General features: G+C 54.7%; 1 protein-coding gene across 1 annotated transcript in view; it reads left to right on the top strand.

Annotated features, from left to right (window-relative positions):
• The first annotated feature begins 835 nt into the window (after positions 1-835).
• ACOT7 (acyl-CoA thioesterase 7) overlaps positions 836-20609 on the top strand; it is a 90346-nt gene continuing 70572 nt past the window's right edge. The window contains exons 1-2 of the mRNA XM_060027737.1: positions 836-996; positions 19149-19266. Coding sequence (XP_059883720.1) covers positions 836-996; positions 19149-19266 — 279 coding nt within the window. The remainder of the gene's footprint in view (positions 997-19148; positions 19267-20609) is intronic.

Here is a 20609-nt window from a genome sequence, read left to right as displayed (position 1 = left end):
GAGAAGCCACCTTAATGAGAAGCCCGTGCACCGCATCGAAGAGTAGTTCCCGCTCGCCGCAACTGGAGAAAGCCCGCGCGCAGCAAGGAAAACCCAACTCAGCCCCAAAATAAATAAGTAAATAATTTAAAAAAATTACAGCACATAGATGTGATCACGTTTCCCCTCTTTTCTGGGTGGATTTTGTGACACCGACTTGGCCTGGACTCCACTGCTGGGCACAGGGTGTGCAACGGAACAGAGCAGCATCGTTACAGCTCCTCACTGCAGGACACACACCCCCAAGCAAACGCTCAGCACTCTCAGGAAGTCTTTTTGGAACAACCCAGAGGTGGTGTACAGCGGGCGGTGTAGACGGACCCCAGGTCCTGGCTTCTCTCCAGCAGCTGCGTGTTCCTGCAGCAAGAGACACTCGCTGAGGCCTGATGGTTCCTGGCTCCCCGTTTTGTGCACCCACGTGCCTCCCAGCTCGGCCATGAATGCTCCTTTACGGGAAACCGCCCCCAATTTCCTCTCAGGGCTGATCTGAGAAGGCGAGTACCGGTCGCGGCCTCCCGAACTGCCGGGCGCGGGCAGGGGGAAGGCCGCATACAAACACGCGCCACGCGGGGCCAGGCTGACCCTCGAGGTCGCCCAGTCCCGCGCCGGCTCCGCCCAACCGCCGCCGAACCTTCTGGAAGCGGCGCCCCACCGCGGCCCCGCCGCCGCCAGAACCGGACGCCTGGGGAGCCGGCGCCGGCCCGGGGGCGGGACGAGGGCGGGTGCGAGGGGCGGGGCTTCGCAGGAGGCTGCGTTCGACTCGCCGCCGGCGCACAGGCCCCGCCTCTCCGGCGCAATGGCTCCGCCTCTCCCCTCCCCCTCCAAGGCACCGCCCGGGCTAATTCATTCAGCGCTGGGCCTGCCAGACACCTGCGCGCTCCCTCAGGCTCCCGCCGCCGCCGCCGCCACCATGTCGGGCCCCGCCGCCGAGACCCCGTCCGCCATCCAGATCTGCCGGTAAGAGGGACGCGCGGAGGGCGGGCGGCCAGGACTCCGAGTCGCTGCCCGGGCCTGGCCGACCCCCACCGGCCCCGCGCCTTCCCTTCCCCAGTCGCCGCCCCCGCCGGGCCGGTCGCCTCCGGACCCCGCCCGCCCGCCCGCCGCGGCCGGGATGCGCCTCGGCTGCCGCAGATCCGGCTGCTTCCCCGCGCGCCGCCGCTCCGGCCTCCGGCGCATCTGCGGGGCGGCGCCGAGGTCACGCAGGCCGTTTGCGCGAGGAAGCGGCGCGGCGCCCTTCCCCGGGCGGGGGTCGGAGCACAGCCCCACCACGTCCCGCCCCGCCCGTTGCCCGAGCGCCCCGGAGCCCCAGCCCAGGTCCCAGTGAGCCCCCTAATTCGGGGTCGTTATCCGGGCGGTGGTTCAAAGCCAACCGGATCCCCCGACATGTGCGGCGCAGGTAACCCGCTCGCTGGGCGGCGGCCGGAGCCGGTTGAGACCATCGGTGGGCGCCCGAGTGGGCGGGGGCTGCACATATGCGGTCCCTTCAGTGCCCTGCCACGGTTTTGGGCGGGAGGCGGCTGAAAACAGGAAGAACGGTAAATACCTTTCCCCTCTAACAGTTCACGGCTAAGAACAGAGGATGGTCCATTGAGCCCGGAAGCATCTCACACAAAGGGGGCAAGGGGTTGTTCTTGTCAGGGGACCATCCCTGCCTTCCGCCACCGGCACCGGTATATAGAGGGCCCCGAGGACGCCGGAGATCACGAGCCGGCTCATTTCCGACAGATGCGGGAGGGCAGCCTCAAGGTTACTTTCCATTCCGTCGTTAAGAACGGAAGCAGGCATGGTGGCATTGGAGCCTGAGCTAAGGAAGAGCGAGGAGTCTGGCAAGGCCGAACGGGCGCTGGGGCCTGCAACAGGGCCTGTGCTGCTTGATGCACTGTTGACAGTGACCCCGCCTTCCTGTTTGGGGCCCGGTGCCTCAGATTTGGAGACCGGGCGTCACACTGACCTTGGGTCCAAGCCAGGTTAGTTTCCTGTGGATGGTGACATCTCCTCGGAATAGGCAAAGGCTCGGCAGACAGTGCTGGATCGCGGGGTGCCCTGAACCCACCCCCACTTCTGACTGAGTCAAAGTCCTTTCCTGACCTCAAGGTCAGTTTTGACTTTTCTAGGGAGAAGAAATCTTTGGGGGAGCCTTGCGCCATTGATTTGTTATTGGCTGTGTGGCCATCTTGGCGCCACCCACTTCAGGTTCCGAGGGCAAAAATAATAGAAGTAACTGATATCGGGAGACAGACGGGCCTGGAATCAGGTGCTTGGGTCGGTCTCTGCCTCATATTGGCCGGGTGACCTTGCAGTTTGTGATTTGCTAAGGGCTCGTAACATCTCTCATCTCGCTTGGTTTGTCCAGCACCCCTGGGAGGGAGGATGGCAGGGAGCCCACCACTCTTGTCAGGGAAGAGGAAACTGAGGTCCCGGGAGACCCATTGCCTCTGTAAGGTCATCCGGCCACAAGAGCCCAGGGCTGGGGGCGGGGAAGCACAGCTCCTCATGGGTCTTCTGCCTCCAGACCCACTTTCTTTCCACTGCGTTCCCCACGAAAGAAAATACTGATTTCAATCTACTCGTGGAAGGCTGGGCTTTTATTTACTTCATCAGGATGATGAATAGCCCGTCTATACATACTACCTTTTTAAAAACCAGCCTCTAACATAGTTAATAGGCTTTTGGATAGCCTGGACACTTCCACATGTATGCGCACACTTCTTCTTACCCACGGTGCTTGCTTGCTGGGCTGCCGCTCATATATTCACAATGGCATATTGTCTCTGACTGGGGACACGTGGGCAGGATACCTGGCTGAGGTGAGCCTCAGGTGGCCAACACAACTGCCCAGGGGAGTTGGAGGGGTTGTGATGAGGCCCGTGGTCACAGCGACTTGGCCCTGAGAAACCCCAGGACACTGGAGTGGATGTAGCAGGGTGGGGAGCCCTTTAAGGACATCTGAGCTGACACCCCATGTTGAAAGAGGAGCCTCCTGGCCTAGGGCAACCCAGCCCATGAATTTAACAAGCTTCACTGGACGCCTCCAAGGGGTGAAGTGCCCTGAGGGAGGGACACGGACATGGAAAATTCAGTCCCCAGCTTAGCAGGTTCACAGTCTAGCAGGGAGAGGACGCCACACCCACCGCCATCCTAGATGATTAAGAGGGTCCCATGCTCTCGGTCAGAAGGAGGTGTTGAAGGGCTAGGGGCCCTAAAGTCTGGGGAGGGCAGTGGTCAGAGCCAGCTCTCCAGTCCCAGGCCTGGGTGTGAATGTGGCCTCTGCCCCTTGGAAGCTGCCTAACTTTCTGTGACCCGTTTTATCATGGGCTGGTCTGAGTGCTAAAGAAAGTGTATCTAGAGCTTGGCAGAATGGCTGGCACCTTGTAAGTAAGCGGAAGCTCTTTTTGTCTGAAAAGTGGGACCCAGGCTCAGGAAGCCAAGGGCCTAGGTTCGAATCCCAGCTCTGCCTCCTGCAGGCGTGGGCTTTAGGCCTCAGTATTCTTGGCTGTGAATCGGAGGTAATAACAGTGCCTGTTTCATGGTGGCTGTGAGGATTAAAACCTTTGGCACAGTGCTGGGCAGTTGAAAACAGAGAGGGGTGTTTACCCCTGAGAGCCCAAACTTTGGACAGCCAGACCACTGCGGTGTGCTGTACCCTCCTGTGCCCCCTGCAGTGGAAGCGTGGAGTCCTCACTGCTGGACTGCGGGGAATTCCCATGTCCCTCCTTCTTTTTATCGAGCCCTACAGATGCAGGCTCTGGGACAGCATTTAAAGTCTCAGAAGAGCATTTCTCTTTTGGTTTATTCTGAATGATGTTAGTTCACATTTTCTTAGCAAATTGCTTTTTTCCTTGTTGGAGTCAGAGTTCTAGAATGTCAGAATCAGAATGACCCCTAGGAGCCCCCAGCCCAGCTCTGTTATTTTACCAATGGGGGAAAATGAGGCTCTCAGAGGGTAAAGCCTTGGCCTAGGGTGGCCTCGGACCCTGACAGCCAAGGGAGCGAAGGCAGCTGGTGTGTTGTTCCCTGTCCGGTGTTCCATTGTCGTGCTTTTCCATTGCTCAGCCTCACATTCACATCCGGTTGTGAGGCTGGATCATGGCATCAGTGTGGGCCCCTAGTAGGAGCCCCTGGGTGTTGGTCGCAGTGAAATTGAAGGACATGTCCCATACCAGGTTGGTGGAGAGTACAACATCCACTAGAACTTTCTGCAGTGATGGAGATGCTCCGCGTCTGCGCTGTCCAGTACGCTAGGCACTAGCCGCAAGTGGCCAATGAGTGCCTGAAATGCAGTCAGACATGGAGGAACTGAATTTTTAATTGCATTCATTTAAATTTATTTAAATGCATACAGGCTGGCCTCCTGTGGCTGGTGGCTACCTTATGGGACAGTGCAATAAGTAGAGGAATTTAAAAACCAGAATTCCTGGTAGGCCTCTGAGGGGCAGGGTTTCCTAAGGGAAGCTTGGAAGCTTTCTGGGGACTGTAGGCAGCTCTCCCAACAACAGAGCTAACGGAGGGGGACCTTGGAAGGTACGTGGCCCAGGGCAGATGCCCTGGAGTCCTTTGTAGGGAGATGTGTGAGGTCTGCAGAGTTTCCTTTTGCTTGCCCTGCTTGTAGGTGTAAATCCGCTAGGAAGTGTCTTCAGCTCAGGGATTGCTTTGTTCACTGCTGTACCATGAATGCCCAGCAAAGTGCCTGACATCTGGTAGATGTGCCAATAAAGATTAGTGGAATGGACTTGAATCTTTGTACAAGCCCACCCTCGTTTTCTTGCGTCTCACTTTATTGCACTTTGAATATATCGCTTTTGTTTTTTTTTAATAAATTGAAGGTTTGTGGCAACTTTGTGTTGTCAGGTGATGGTTAGCATGTTTTGGCGATAAAGTTTTTTTAACTAAAAAAATTTTTTTATTGACTTATAGTTGCTATGCAGTATTACATAAGTGACAGGTGTACAATATAGTGATTCACAATTTTTAAAGGTTATACTCCATTTATAGTTATTAGAAAATATTGGCTATAGTCCTCGTGTCATAGGTATAAAATAAAGAGTTTTTAAAATTATTACACATTTGATCGTGTAAACATAACTTTTATATGCACTGGGAAGCCAGAATAGTCATGTGACTTGCTTTATCTTCGAGGTATGCCCGTTTGGAATTTTTTCTCTTTGGGGCTTTGTCTTTGGGTTTACAGGGAAGTCAGTGAAAACATAGAATCTGAGTTACAGAAACCGCACTCGGAGTTAGTATTCTGGGACATTCCATAACGCGATGCACAGTGCTGGCTCCCTTCCTGCGGGGATGCAGGAGCTGTGGGTGAAGATGCAGTCTTTGCAGCCCAGGGAGCCTGTGGTGGGCCAGGCTGTGCTCACCCACCATGCAGCCTCCCCGTCAGTGGGCCAGGCAGCCTGGCATTGCCCTCGCCTTGGCACCACTGCTTCCCAGCTCCCTGGTTTCAGTCAGGCCAGGAGTTGCTTCCTCCTGTAGGTGGCGCTTCTCTGGATGGGGCCCAGCCTGGGGTGACTATTCCCTGTGCTTCCCGGTCCACTTTCTTTCACTCTCGGAGGTATCTTGAGGAGGAGGGTAAATTATATGGTCACCCTGCCTGCAGGCTACCTACATCTGAATAACTGAGGAAGCTTATTATAAATACTGATTTTCTGCATGCAAATTATGCTTCAGTAGAAAAGTCAACAACATGCAGATTTAAAAAAACAAGAAAATTTATTTATTTATTTGATTGCACTGGGTCTTAGTTGTGGAAGGCGGGCTCCTTATTTGTGGCTCACGGGCTCCTTCGTTGTGGCAGGTGGGCTCCTCAGTTGTGGCACACGAACTCTCAGTTGCGGCATGCATGTGGGATCTAGTTTCCTGACCAGGGATTGAACCTCGGTCGCCCGCACTGGGAGTGCGGGGTCCCATCCACTGAGCCACCAGGGAAGTCCCCAAAATGAAGATTTTAAAACATTTATGAGATACTTGGGGAAACGTGAATAGTCCCTTGACAGTTAGGGATACTAAGGAATTTCTGGTGGTCTTTTTGGCCCTGCCACAAGGCCTGCGGGACCCTAGTGATCTTGGAGAGGCAGCAGCAGTGAGTGGTGGCTTGAGGCGAGATCTTAGTGCCTTCCCAGGAATTGAACCTGGGCAGCCTGGATGAAAACCAGGAATCCTAGCCACTAGTTCACCAGGGGCTAGAGTCTAGAAGCAAAGTTCCCCTGGCTCTTACCTCCACTGAAAAAATGCATTTCTGAAGGAGGCAAAAAGTGTAAAAACAGGTACAGAGTTTATCATTAGAGACATAACACAACACGTGGGAGAGCTCACAGAGAAACTGTTTAGTTAAGACAGAAGCAGGGCAGAGATGCACACCCGGAGAGGAAGGGTGTGGGCGTCCCCCCTAATGAGGAGGAACATTGAAGAGGGTTTAAGTCATTTATATGGGGCAGTTCTTCCGGGTCTTTGTTTACCTTTGGCCAATTATCTGGTTTCTTTTTCCACACCTGACCTGCCCTAGGACCCTCCCCAGCCTGTGTGCACAACTTTTTTCCAAGATGGATTCCGGCCCAGAGGCCTAAGGGGGGCCTTGGCATCACCTATTCTGGGTGATTTTTGACCCCCAAGGAGCCTTTCTGCACAGGTGCAATGTCTCCCTTGCCCCAAGGATGGGAAACATAAGACCTCTTGATCTTTTCCTCAAGCAAGGTTTAGCCCCTCTCTGTTCCTGCCATGACTGTTATCGTAAAGTGTCCAAAGGAGACAAAGTCCAGCTATTTACCCTGTTTCTCTTGTTATTTCTATCTCGAAGGGCAGACAGGAGGCTGGTCATAAATATCTAACCTGGAGCCCACCTATCTCCTGTCTCAGGAAATGCAAACAGGAGGCTAGTTGTAAGTGTCAGGCCTGAAGCCCACCTTTTTCCTGCCCCAAGAAATGTAAACAGGAGGCCAGTTGTAAAGGCCTAGCCCGGAGCCCATCTATCTCCTGCCTCACTAGTTCCCCGACCAGGGTTCTAGGTATCGAACCCAGGCCCCCTGCAGTGGAAGCGAGAAGTCCTAACCACTGGACCGGCAGATAATTCCGGCCCCGCCCCCCGCCCCCCCCCCCCGCCCTTTTTTTGTTTTTGTTTTTTGTTTTGCAGTATGCGGGCCTCTCACTGTTGTGACCTCTCCCGTTGCGGAGCACAGGCTCCGGATGCGCAGGCTCAGCGGCCATGGCTCACGGGCCCAGCCGCTCTGCGGCATGTGGGATCCTCCCGGACCGGGGCACAAACCCGTGTCCCCTGCATCGGCAGGCGGACTCTCAACCACTGCGCCACCAGGGAAGCCCCCCCTACCCCCGCTTTTTTTTTTAAGGTGAGGTAATTATATTGTAGTTATGCTTTTTTTAAAAACAACCTTTACTGAGGTATAAATTATGTGCCATAAAATGTACCTATTTTTAATGTACGGTTCACTTTTGACAAATGTGTACACCTGTGTAATGATCACAGTTGTGACACAGAACTTTTCCACCACCTCAAAAAGTGCCTTCCTGGGGACTTCTCTGGGGGCACAGTGGTTAAGAATCCGCCTGCCAATGCAGGAGACACAGGTTTGATCCCTGTTCCGGGAAGATCCCACATATCGTGGAGCAACTAAGCCCGTGTGCCACAACTACTGAGCCTGCGCTCTAGAGCCCTAGAGCCACAACTACTGAGCCCGCATGCCACATTACTGCAGCCTGAGAGCCTAGAGCCTGTGCTCCACAACAAGAGAAGCCACTGCAATGAGAAGCCCACGCATCACACTGAAGAGTAGCCCCCGCTCACGGCAACTAGAGAAAGCCCACGCGCAGCAACCAAGACCCAACACAGCCAAAAATAAATAAATAAATAAGTGATAAATTAATTACATTTCTAAAAAAAAAAAAGTGCCTTCCTGCCCCTTTGCACTTGGTTTCCTCCCAGCTCTGGCCCCTGGCAAACAGGTATGCTTCCTATCACTAGTTTTGCCTTTTCTAGAATTTCTCATCAATGGAGTCATAGACTCAGCACAATGCTTGTGAGTTTCACACGTGTGTGTGTGTGTGTGTGTGTGTGTGTGTGTGTGTGTCGGTGATTCTTGCTGTTGTTGCCTAGTAATCTTCATTATCTCTTTATCAGACAGTGAACATTTGAGTTCTTTCCAGCTTTGGGCAGTTATGAAAACAGTTCACAATTGCAGATTTCAAAACATTTAGGACGTAGCTGAGGAAACTTGAATGCTTACTTGATATTTAATGATATTGAACTGGGCTTCCCTGGTGGCTCAGTGGTTAAGAATCCGCCTGCCAATGCAGGGGACACAGGTTCGAGCCCTGGTCTGGGAAGATCCCACATGCCATGGAGCAACTAAACCCATGCACCACAACTACTGAGCCTGCGCTCTAGAGCCTGCGAGCCACAACTACTGAGCCCGCATGCCACAACTACTGAAGCCCGCGTGCCTAGAGCTCGTGCTCCACAACAAGAGAAGCCACCGCAATGAGAAGCCCATGCACCACTGCGAAGTATAGGCCCCGCTCACCACAACTAGAGAAAGCTGTGCACAGCAACGAAGACCCAAAGCAGCCAAAAATAAATAAATTTATTATTTTTTTTAAAATGTTAGTTTAAAAAAAAAGAAAAAGAGGAGCTCCTTTCTGCTTGCTAGATGGGATGCTGCCCGATTCACGAATTGTTGAATAAAGCCAATTAGAAAAAAGTTATATTAAGGAGTTCGTATTTTAGGTGGAATAATTGTTTTGTGACTCTGTTTTTATTTTTATTTTTTGGCCACACCATCTGGCTTGTGGGATCTTAGTTCCCTGACCAGGGATCGAACCCGGGGCCCCCGGCAGTGAGAGCACTGACTCCTAACCACTGGACTGCCAGGGAATTCCTGTGGTTCTGTTTTCAAACGGAGTCTTTATCTTTCCGAGGGAATGCTGAGATATTTACATGTCGTGATCTGAGCGCAGGTTGGAACAGAATTTCCAGACACAAGGCAGAATGTAAGGAAGGCAGAGTTTATTAAAGAGAAGCGTTGCTGCAAGAACAGCTGGCCGACTTCCTGGTAGCCAGGGAAAGTCGACAATGAGCATGGGTTGCTTGTCTGTTTTTATAGCCAGGGAACCTGCGAGTCATCTGCTAACTGGTCAGAGTATGTATACTTTCAGCGTGCTGAGCGGGAGGAAAACTGGGCAAATGTCTTTCCTTATATGGGATGGGAAAGGGACAGGGCATGCTGCTTGGGAGGGCCCTGGGACATGGCAGTGGTCCCATTGTGACAGCGTGACGGGAGTCCTGTAACTCTTTGTTCCGGCAATATTGGCCCTTTGAGTTTATCTTCTTTGTCCTTGGACACTTCGTTCCCCCCTCTCTTTATTTACAGGGCCAATTCTTTGGCCCTATTGGATACCCTGCTCACGTCTACCTACCTGCCTATCTCCTTCTTAGGCGTTCAGGAACCCTTTTTGTAAGGAGGAGGGGCGACAATCTCTCTGGCTGCCTCCTGCTGGACAGGGGCATTGTGGGGCCCTGGGTCCCAATGCCCACTCTCTATCAGGATATATTTACGGAGGGAGATGAGATCCTGCACAATGATTAGGCAGTTTGTTCCAGTGTATTCCGTGTGCCAACTGGCTGGTACTCTTGTTGTAGCGCCATCTGGAACTGAATCTTTTGAACCTGTCGGGAGATGAATTGAGATAATGTGTTAATAATGCAGGGGCCAAACAACAAAACAAAGGCCATCAGGATTGATGGTCCCAACAGGGCAATAGCCATGTCCATCTCTGGATCCCCATAGAGGAGAGGAGGTTGGAAAGCCAGCTTGGGGCCCTGTCCTGCTCTCTCTTTTAAATCTTCTATTAATTTGATGTTTTTCTTTAGAATCTGAAGGTCTTCTTCAACCTGGCCAGAGGTATTAATATAGAAGCAGCATGTCTCATTTAGCAGGGCACAGATACCCCCGCCTCAGCTGTTATAACATTAAGGGCCTATTTTGTAAAACCCCCTCGGCCAGAGAGCCTGGGGCTGACTGCTGTTCCTCAGTGGCTGCTACCGCTGCCTTCCAAGGTTCCTGGGCCGTGATGGTGAGAGGGAGAGCGCTCCTCTCTGAGAGGGGTGTGCCTGCAGACCAGAAGAGCCCTCCAAGGACACTGCATATTATTTCAGGCTGATCAAGAACTGGGTTATCATAAGCATGTCCCCACCAAGCAGCAGTTCATGTTTGTCTCTCCTGGACAGGTCTTATGGCCTCTTCGAGGAAGGATCCAAGGCTGGGAATGCCTCCTGAGGAAGCTAAATCCTTGGTAGTCATAATGGTCGCCTCCGGGACCACAGCAGTAATTGTGCGGGAGCCCCCTCCAAAGTGTGGGAAGATCCAGATAGACCCCTTTACCACATAGAAATGAAAATCCGGTGCCCCTCAAGGATACCCCTGCTGTGGCTCCCCAGAGCCAGGCTCTGACCTTTTGGGAGTTTTCCTCTGGAAATAGACTGGGGTCCCATGGCCTAGGATTAGATTGGGCAGGCCAAACTCCAAGGAAGTAATCATCTATACGTAAAGGGGAGAATCCAGGCTCTGACTGATTATGAGTGTGACTGGGGGATTGGCATAACAAATTTCTGAATATTAGCTGAATTATGTTATATTTTGGAGGAGAATCTTGCCGGGAGGTTAAACTAAGTAAGTGTCTGGTGGTCACACCGATCCCCACATATTTAGTTCCCAGGACCGAGCTGTTTATGGGGATATGGTCTTCATTAATATATTTCTTAGTCACAGTTTTCCTTGAATTTCCCCAACACAAAGTGAAATTACCTTCGTGTACCTCATATTTATTTTCCTCGGACCAGGGATCCCACTCCAGGCTAGTCTGATTAAAATTGAGGGTGTAGTGACAAAGAGAGTCATTTAGCCAGCCCAAATGGGTCCCCAACCATCTGGGTTTTGGAAACAGAGCTGTGCCTCGTCTGCCCAAGCTTGGTCTGATGCCCATATCCTGTTTTTCTCTTCATGAGTACAACAGGTGGTCAGGACTACATGAATGTCTTGCCAGGTCAGGTCAAAGGCTATGGTGAGGGCCTGAAATTCCTTAATAGAAGTGGTGGGATCCTGACCGAAGGAACCTAACTTGTTTTGAATTTGGAAAATGTCCGACATGGGAAAGGGAACATGGAATCTAATAGTGCCCATGTCTCCATTTGCTACTTCCCTTAAGGGAAGCATATTAGAATCTGTTTCCTGGCATTGGGCAGTCCTCGATCTTGTGTGGGGAGGGAAGAGGGGGCTTTTGCCCTGATAAGGGGGTGGCTGTTGGGAGCTGTGGGTTGAGGCGGGGGCAGGGGCTGAAGCAAAGGGGGTTGATGTGGTGGGGAACAGGAAAGGTCGAGTAGAGGGTCGCCTAGGAGATCTGATGGAGAGGGAGGCAGAGGGGGTCGGGGGGATAAGGTGGCAACAGAAAGACACATGGTGGCATGAGTCCCTCAGCTCCAGATTCTGACTACGGGCCATAAAGCTCTGGATGTAAGGAACCTCGGAGTCCTTTCCTTGTTTCCGGCAAGAGAGATGAAGTTGGAGGATCGTGTTATAATTTAGTGTGCCGTTAGGAGGCCACTGTTCTCGGTCCCCCAGTTTATACTGGGGCCAAGCCGTGTTACAAAAGAAAATGAGCCTCTTCTTTTTGAGGTTCTCAGGGTCAAAATTTTCCAGTTCCTGAGGATACAACCACGGGGTGAGTCTGAGGGAGGCTCCTGAGACGTACCAGAACCCTAAGGCTAAGAATGCCTATGTGCCATAGAATGGGGGTACTGAGAGTCACCACCGGCTGACAGAAAGGTGTCCCCTTTGTCCCAGTGATCTCTCCGTGCGACTGAGGCACAAAATGGGTCGACCGTCTCAACAATCGCATCTGACCGTGAGAGGTGACCCCTGAGCGTGCAACTAAGGCACCTTGTGACTCGGGCAGGGAAAGAAAGAAAAGAGAGAGAGATTCCCGGGACCCACTGGGTGACCCCCGGCTTGGCGATGCCCTGAAACGTGAAAGGCACTCTGGGGACGGCTCAGAGGCAACGCCTAGGCTCCTGTAAATCAATCCGGACGGAGAAAGAGGTGAAAGTGTAACAGAGAAGACAGGCTGAGGAATCGGCCTCGTAGCCCTGCCGGGAAGGCGGTGGCCAAGGGGAGGAGGCTCAGTGTTCTGCTTGAACCAATACGCGCCTCACGGTGCACGGAAGTTGTCTTGCTGGGGACAGACGCTCTAACAGCCTGGTCCGTTCCGTGACCCTCTTATGCTTTCACGGGAGTCTTCAAGCGGCAGGCACCCTAGCGGCTTTTAAATGCCTGACCTGTGCCCGCACGATGCCAATCGGCCTAGTCCGCAGTCGGGAGGAAGACAGAGGGACCCTCAGCCGTCTGGGCGGCAGTTACTGGGACGAAGTGAGCGTGGAGCCTTCGGAACACGCCAGGGTGTGGCCCTGGCCAGAGTCCTCTGTTGCTTCCATGGCAACTTGCCTGTTCCCGGAGAGTCCCAAGGAATGAGGAGAGGAGGTGGGGAAAGAGATCCCCCAAGAGATATCCCCGTACGGGCCACCACAATGCTGTGATCCGAGCGTGGGTTGGAAAAGAATGTAAGGAAGACAGTTTATTAAAGAGAAGGGTTGCTGCAAGAACAGCTGGCCGACTTCCTGGTAGCCAGGGAAAGTCGACAATGAGTATGGGTTGCTTGTCTGTTTTTATAGCCAGGGGACCTGCGAGTCATCTGCTAACTGGTCAGCGTATGTATACTTTCAGCGTGCTGAGCGGGAGGAAAACTGTCTTTCCTTAGAAAGAGGCAAATGTCTTTCCTTATATGGGATGGGAAAGGGACAGGGCATGCTGCTTGGGAGGGCCCTGGGACATGGCAGTGGTCCCATTGTGACAGAGTGATGGGAGTCCTGTAACTCTTTGTTCTTCTTCTTTGTTCTTAGAGCACACCACCCTGACTCCAGGCGCTAGTTCCCCTCTCAAGGGCAACGAAAGCTTTCAGTTTCCCTGGCCTCCCTCCAGGGATGGTCTACACGGGGCCCGCAGGTGTAGTCACCTGGTTCCCATCATTCTGCGCTTTGCCTTTTTTCATCTAATGGTGCTTCTCCTAGACCGTTCCTCCCTCTTGCTTGGGGCTGTGCACTCTTGTGTTGTGTGGATATAAGTTAATCTGAGTCCCTTATTGGTGGACGTTTAGGACACGGCCAGTCTTTGCATGATAAACAGCTTTGCAGTGAGTAACGTTGAACACACTTGGTTTAATCATGTGCGCCAACATCTGTAGGGTGAATTCCTCTCAGTGGAATGGCTGGCTCAGAGCAGCCTATGCATCTGGAGTTTGGACGGATAACGATAACACCAGGTTGCCCTCCAGGAGGTTGTATCCACTCATGCTCCCCGTTCATCGATGAGCCCCTCGGGACAGGTGGGCACAGGCAGGGCGGTGGGAAGGTCTGGGTGTGCCTGGCCAGCAGCGCTGGTCTGGGCAGGTGCAGCTTGGAGCCCTGCAGGACAGTGGGAGATCAGGCGAGAAAAGTTCCGGATCCCTGAGAGCTTCGAACGCCTCACTAGGAAGTTGAATCTTTTGTTTTTCTGGCCACCCCGCACGCACGGCATGCAGGATCTTAGTTCCCTGACCAGGGATCAAACCCACTCCCCCTGCGGTGGAAGCGCGGGAGTCACTGGATCACCGGGGGAAGTCCCGGGAGTTGGATGTTGAATCTTTATTCCATAGGAGGGGCCCTGGAGGGTCTGAGCAGGGGAGTGCACTCCTGCTTAAGAAGAGGGACTCTTGGGGCAGTGGGGTAGGCAGTGAGTTAGGGCTGGGAGGCAAGAGGCAGACGAAGAAGCCCCCCCACCCCTGGTCCCCAAGTGACTCCCCACATACCAGCCCTGCCTTGGTCTCCCCGAAGCCGCCCCATCCCCCAGGACAAGTCCAGACGCCGTCCCCAGCCAGCCCCAGGCCCTTGTGACAAGCTCCTGGCTCCATCGTCCCACTCCCCTCTTCACCCCCGTCTCCCCACAGGCTGCTGGCCAGCGTTGGGGGGTTGTCATCTGTTTCTGGACCCACCGAGCTCTCCCAGCACTGGGGCCTTCCCCTGAGATGCGCCCTCTTCTTGGAACATCCCCTGCCCCCTGTCCCTGGCTCAGCCCTGCTCCCCCTCAGGGACTTGGCCCAGGTGTCACATCCTCTGCGAAGTTTTCCCCGGCGTCCAGGTGAGTGGCTGCCCCGTCTGGGAGTGACTCCTTGACCCGGGTCTGTGCAGCTTCCTTCGTGCTCCTGTCGTCAGCTTTGTGTCTGCTCCGGAGGGGAGCAGAGTCCGGGTGGTGTCTACTTCGGTTAGCCACGGGCCCAGCCCTGGCCATCTCATCCTGTGCTCTGGGACAGGAGCAGCTGGAGTAGAAGGGGCGGGGCAGTGGGTGACATGGTGACATTCAGACGCCACTGCTGGGAGGGCGGGGGGAGTGGAGGATGGTGAAGAGGATGCTCACCAGAGGCAGTGTCTGTGCCACCGGCCGGCTGAGAGGACGTGAGGGGTGGGAAGCCGGCAGGGTTCCCTGGGCTGACCTTCCACTGTCCTCTGAAGTTTCTGGGGTCCAAGGAGCGAGGGAGTCGCAGGTTAGCATGGGCAGAGGGGCAGAGAGAGGTGGGAGGGAGAATGGGTCACACAGAGTCTCCCCCCAGGACTGGGTCAGGCCCGCCACCTGCTCTGTCCCCCGGCCCCCCGCCCCCCAAGCTGCCCTGCGTGGGGTTGAAACATTTCAGTCAGGCGTGGCCAGTCAGATACCAGGAGATGTCGCGTTAGACTCTGGATCTTGCCAGCTTCTCTCGAAAACCCAGAGCTTCGGCATCCTGGACTCAGACACCTGCACGGCCGCAGCCGGCCAGCGTGCAAGCCCAGTATCGCCCCATTGCGTCCCTGCTCAGACACCCGTGGGCAGTGCCGCGTGGCATCGTGCTTCGTCTGCTGGGCTGTCTTTTCTTCTTTTTTAATAGTGAAGCACTTTTCATACCCATGTCTTTACTAAAAGTGGGAAAACAGAAGCTCCACAGAGGGGCCGCGTGTTCTCCTGGCGTCCCTCCTTCCTCCCAGTCCTGCCTGGAGGTGACACGCGTAGGGGGAGCTCTGTGGAAGGTGGGTTGAGGAGGACCCTGCCCAGCAGCTCCTGAGCCCTTTGGAGGGAGGGAGGGCAGGGGGAGCTCTGTGGAAGGTGGGTTGAGGAGGACCCTGCCCAGCAGCTCCTGAGCCCTTTGGAGGGAGGGAGGGCAGGTGTGGGATCACAGCTCAGCATGCAGATGGAGGCCAGGAAGGAACCACAGTGAGGCCATGGGGAAGGAGTCTTGATTTGGGGCCACAGGAAAGGGGTGAGTGAGCTGGGCTCTTGCCCCCCTGTGTCTGTGGGAACTGCAGAGCCGAGTCAGGGTCAGGTCCTGGGGGAAGGTTTGTGTCTGCGCTGCCTGCCTGGGTGGCCAGCCGGCCTGGGGGGTTAGGACGGTCCTTGGGGCAGGACCCAGGGTGACCAGGTTGGGAGGGGGCTGGAGAGTATGCAGTCTGGAGCGCCTGGCATTTACTCCTAAGTGCCCAGGGACCCCGGGGGCAGTGGGATGTTGATGGCGTGGGGTCCCCAGGGACCCCCAGTGTGGCAGGGTGGCGCAGGCGCCATCCCCTGTTCTGCTATTTCAGAGGCCACCTCCTTATCAGTCCCTTCCTCCTCAGGGTCCTGCCGGATGCAAGCACTTCCTCCTGCACCCTGGGGCCCTCTGTCTGCACTTCTCCCCCTGGCCCTGCATCCCTCTGCACCAGCCTGGCGTGGGCAGCCCCACTTTACAGACTGGGAAAGGCAAACCCACAGAAAGGAACCAGGCTCCGCCAGAGGCAGGCTCTGGTACTCCTGGTGTCAAAACGTTTTGGTCCTCACCTGTCTGGAACCCCCACCCAGCCCTTACCCCACCTCGGCATCCACCAGACACCGGTTCCCGCATGCAGAGATGCACCATCTGGTCTTTACTAAGTTGAAAACAAATACAAAGGAAAGAGTCTGATACAGCAGTTTTGTTATTTGAATTGGCTACCTCTTAAGCTTAAAAACACCCCACAACTCTGGTATAAGCTTGAAATTTTTAAACTTAAAGTTTTTAAAATTTTTAATTATTTTATATTTTCAGTTGTATGGGTATATGATTGACATATAAAACTGTACAACTTGGTGACTCGGCGTACGTGCGTGTGGTGAGATGACCACCACGGTAAGCTCCGTTAACACCCATCATCTCACATCGCTATCATTTCTTTTTCTTGTGATGAGAACTGTTGAGATCTACTCTCTCGGTAACTTTCAAATATATGACATGGTGTTGTTAACTTTAGTCACCGTGCTGTACATTACATCCCCATGGGTTATTTTATAACTGGAAGTTTGTACCTTTTGACCCCCTTCACCTGTTTTAACCCATCCCCCCGGAACCCCTCCGGCCTCTGGCAACCACCAGTCTGTTCTCTGTATCTAGGAGTTTGAGCTTTCTAGGTTACACGTATAAGGAAAACGAAGTAGTTTTTGTCTTCTTCTGTCTGACTTATCTAATGGATCTTAACTGCCCTCAAGGTCCATCCGTGTTGTTGCAAATGGCAGGATTTCCTTCTTTTTTATGGCTGAATTACACACACACACACACACACACACACACACACACACACACACACACACCCCATGTCTGCTTCATCCATTCATCCATCAGTGGACACTTAGGTTGTTTCATGTCTTGGCTACTGTAAATAATGCTACAGTGAATGTGGGGCTGCAGGTATCTCTTCAAGAGAGTGATTTCATTTCCTTCAGATTAATACCCAGAAGTGAGATTGCTGGATCATATGATAGTTCTAGTCTTAATTTTTTGAGGAAACTCCAGGCTGTTTTCCACAGTGGCTGCACCAGTTTACACTCCCATCAGCAGTGCACAAGGGCTCCCTTTTCTCCACATCCTTGCCGGCACTTGTTTCTTGTCTTTTTGATAATAGCCATTCTAACAGGTGTGAGGTGAGATCTCATTGTGTTGGTTTTTTTTTTTTTAATGTTTTTATTTTTTTGCCGCACCACACGGCGTATGGAATCTTGAGTTGCCTGGCCCGGGATCGAACCCACGTGCCCTGCTTTGTAAGCGAGGAGTCTTAACCGCTGGGCCACCAGGGAAGTCCCCTCATTGTGGTTTTGATTTGCATTTCCCTGCTGGTTAATGATGTTGAGTAGCTTTTCATGTGCCTGTTTGGAAAAATGTCCATTCAGATCCTCTGCCCATTTTTTAATTGGATTGTTGGTTTGTTTGGCTATTCTGTGAGTTGTATGAGTTCGTTATGTATTCTGGATATTAATGTTTTCTCCCATCCCACAGGTTATCTTTTCATTTTGCTGACGGCTTCCTTTGCTGTGCAGAAGCTTTTTAGTTTGATGTAGTCTCACTTGTTTATTTTTGCTTCTATTGCCTTTGTTTTTGGTGTCAAATCTAAAAAACTCATCGCTAAGGCCTGTTTTCTCCTAGGAGTTTTATGGTTTCGGGTCTTGTGTTGAAGTTTTTAATCTATTTTGAGTTGATGTAAAAGTCTTTTAAAATGAACATTTGAGAAGCCAAGTGACGCTTCTTTCCTGTGCTCCGAGGGTTCCCCTGGTCACTGCTTGGGGACCGTCGTGGCTGCCCCTGAGCCAGTGATGCAGGAGAGAAGCAGGGGGCCTGAATGCCCGCACCCCAGGATGAGGGGGTGACATTTGGGGATGGGCGACAGGTACAGACAGCTGTCAGTCACCCCAGGATGTCGGTGCTCATTTGCTCCAGAAAATGGCAGCTACGGCTCTTTCTTGGAGCCTCCAGCCTTCCTGCGGTCAGTTGGCTGACACTCAGAGAAGAGGGGAGAAGTGCTGGTGAACGTTTGAGTCTGACCGCGTGCCAGGCACAGCCACGGAGCTTGTCATCTGCACTGTCTCGAGTGATTCAGTCTTCCCCACCGTCAAACGCGGTGCTGTGCTTCCTCTTTTACAGACAAGGAAGCGGAGAAGTGAGGGTTTGGGCAGCTTTGCTCAGGTCACCCAGATAGTAAGAGTGGGAGCCAGGAACCATCTCTGAGTCTGCCTGAAAGCAGCCAGACCCGGAGGGCAGTGGAGCTCCGTGGCCCAGAGTGGGGGGTCCGGCCTCGGAGGCCACGCTAGCCAGTGGGTTGGAACAGGCTGGGTGGGCCCAGGGATGCTGGGCACCTAGGAACCGCACACTCGCTCATTGCCTGGTACCCGTCTCTGGGCCTGAGGCTGGTGCGGGCAGATTCCATCAGCCAGACTGGAGTCTGGGAAAGTGCCAACCTCTCTGGGGTTGCCCAAGGTAGGAGCACAACGCTGGCCTGTTGGGACTCCGCAGATTTCACGGCGCTTCCCCACTGCCCACGGCAAGGAAATGGGGTGGCATTTCAGTCCTTCCTGACCTTGGGGAGCTCCCAGCTCTGAACCCCAGGGAATCGGGCCCCTCTGGTGCTCTCTCAGAGCCCAGGGGCAGGTGGCGAGCGGGCGTTCACTGCTGATGGGTCTGGGTGCTGCGACTTGTTTCCAGTTCTCAGAACATCTGTGGCCGCACGAGGCCAGCTCCCCTGGGACTCCTGATGGAGGTGGTGGTCCTGGGAATTTGTCCATTTTCCAAGGGGTCGGAGCCCGTGTCCTTGTGCTCATTCAGCTCTGCTGGTCGTTGGCAGTCCTGGAAACCAGGAGGGGCAGGTGCGCTGGGCGCCCCACAGCCGGGTCGCCTTGCTGCCACGCTCACGGCCTTTGCGGAAAGTCCCCGCCACCCACCCTTCCTGGTACCTGCCAGGCCGGGTGCCTGTGGCCCTAGGGCAGGAAGGTGGAGACACATGGAAACACGAGCCTGCAGCCCCTTGTCTGGCTGTCAGATCAGCACCCACCCTGAGCAAACACGTGGGAAGTTCTTTTTCCTTCTCTGGGAGCCGTCGGGCCCTTTGGAGGACCTTCTGCCCCTCCCCGGGGTTGCTGCTGTTCACGAGCGGCGTCCTTCCCGAGACTCACCGTGCTGCTTCTCCCCCGCCCCCCGCCCAGGATCATGCGGCCGGATGACGCCAACGTGGCCGGCAACGTCCACGGAGGAACCATCCTGAAGATGATCGAGGAGGCAGGGGCCATCATCAGCACCCGGCACTGCAACAGCCAGAACGGGGTGAGCGTCACGTGGAAGACCCCGGGCCCTGGGGGCCTGGCGTCCCCTCTGGCGGTGCCGCAGCTCTGTCCACTGTCGGGTCAGGAAGGGAGTTTGGGTGGAGGCCAGGCCTGGAGCCTTCCCCGCCCCGGTCCCCGGGCCTTGGGGGGTTTTGGGAAGCTCCGGCCCTGGACTGGGGACCCCTTGCGTTGGCAGTTGGTTTGGGGCTCAGCGAGGAGGGGTGGGGACCTCCAGAAACTCAGCTGAGAGCTGCCAGCTGACAGAGCCACCTTTCCAGCCCTCCCGCTGTGTTCAGGGAGTCAGCTTCCTGAGCCCCCGGGGGCCCAGCCCCCCCAGAGCCTCCATGGGCGGCAGTTAATCCTGGGTGTCACACCGCCTGGACCCGGACCCCTCCCCTGCTCCACTGACCCTGGGTCCACAGGCAAGTCTGGGCTCTCCCCTTGGTGGCTTCCGGGCCGCAGAGGCCCGCACAGACTCCTGCGATGGTGCCGGCTCTCCTCCCGCCGCCCAGACAGGGCCAGGCTGGTGGCTTTAGGCTTCAGGGCAGCTGCGGGGCATTCAGCCCATCATCTTCTGCCCGGCCCCCAGCCCTGTGGGACCTGTCGTTCTCTCTGAAGCCCCCCTCGGGTGCTGGGGGAAGGAGTCAGTCTTGTACCCCAACTGCCAACTCGGCACCGGGCAGGCACGGAAGAGACTCCAAGGAAGCCTGAGGCCTTGGGCACCTGGGGGCCCCGGCGAGCCACTTGCTGTGCCATTGTCCTCCAGGCCCAGAGGCCGATTCCACGCCCGCGCAGGCTGTGCGTGTGCGCATGCGTGTGCAGCACTGCACGTGTGTAGAATGAACCGAGCCGGGGTGAGTGTGTGTGGGTGGACGTGGGCCTGGGGGCCTTCGCCTGGGGAGGAGTGAGAGTGGGTTGGGCTGGGGGCCCTCCATGTGAGGAAGGGGCTCTCCCGCCTGCTAAGAGTTCACCCTTGAAGTTCTGGGGCAAACCCGGCCACGTTCAGAGAGCGCCCTCTGGTGGCTGTGAGGACAGGCCTGAGCCCGAGGGGCAGGGGCTGAGGTGGGGGCCGGACCCCTGGTAGACCCTCCGAGAGGGAGACGGTGAGGGTCCCAGCCAGGCCTGGCAAGAGAGGCTGGACGCTGGGAAGGAAGAGCCCCAGGACTGGGGAGGGAGGGAGGCCAAGTGGGTGACAATGCCCTGGTAACCGCCAGAGTTCAGTGACCACCTAGGGTTTTGCAAAGCTCTGTAGCATTTAGCTTGTGTCGTCCTCACGACACCCCTTAGAGGTCGAGGTGGTTATTGTATTATCCCCACTGCACAGATGAGGAAGCTGAGGTCCAG

This window comes from Delphinus delphis, chromosome 1 (genome assembly GCF_949987515.2).
Source record: "Delphinus delphis chromosome 1, mDelDel1.2, whole genome shotgun sequence".
NCBI classification, from domain to species: Eukaryota; Metazoa; Chordata; class Mammalia; order Artiodactyla; family Delphinidae; genus Delphinus; species Delphinus delphis.
Note: the sequence above shows the minus strand (reverse complement) of the source record. Positions and strands in the feature narration are given on the sequence as shown.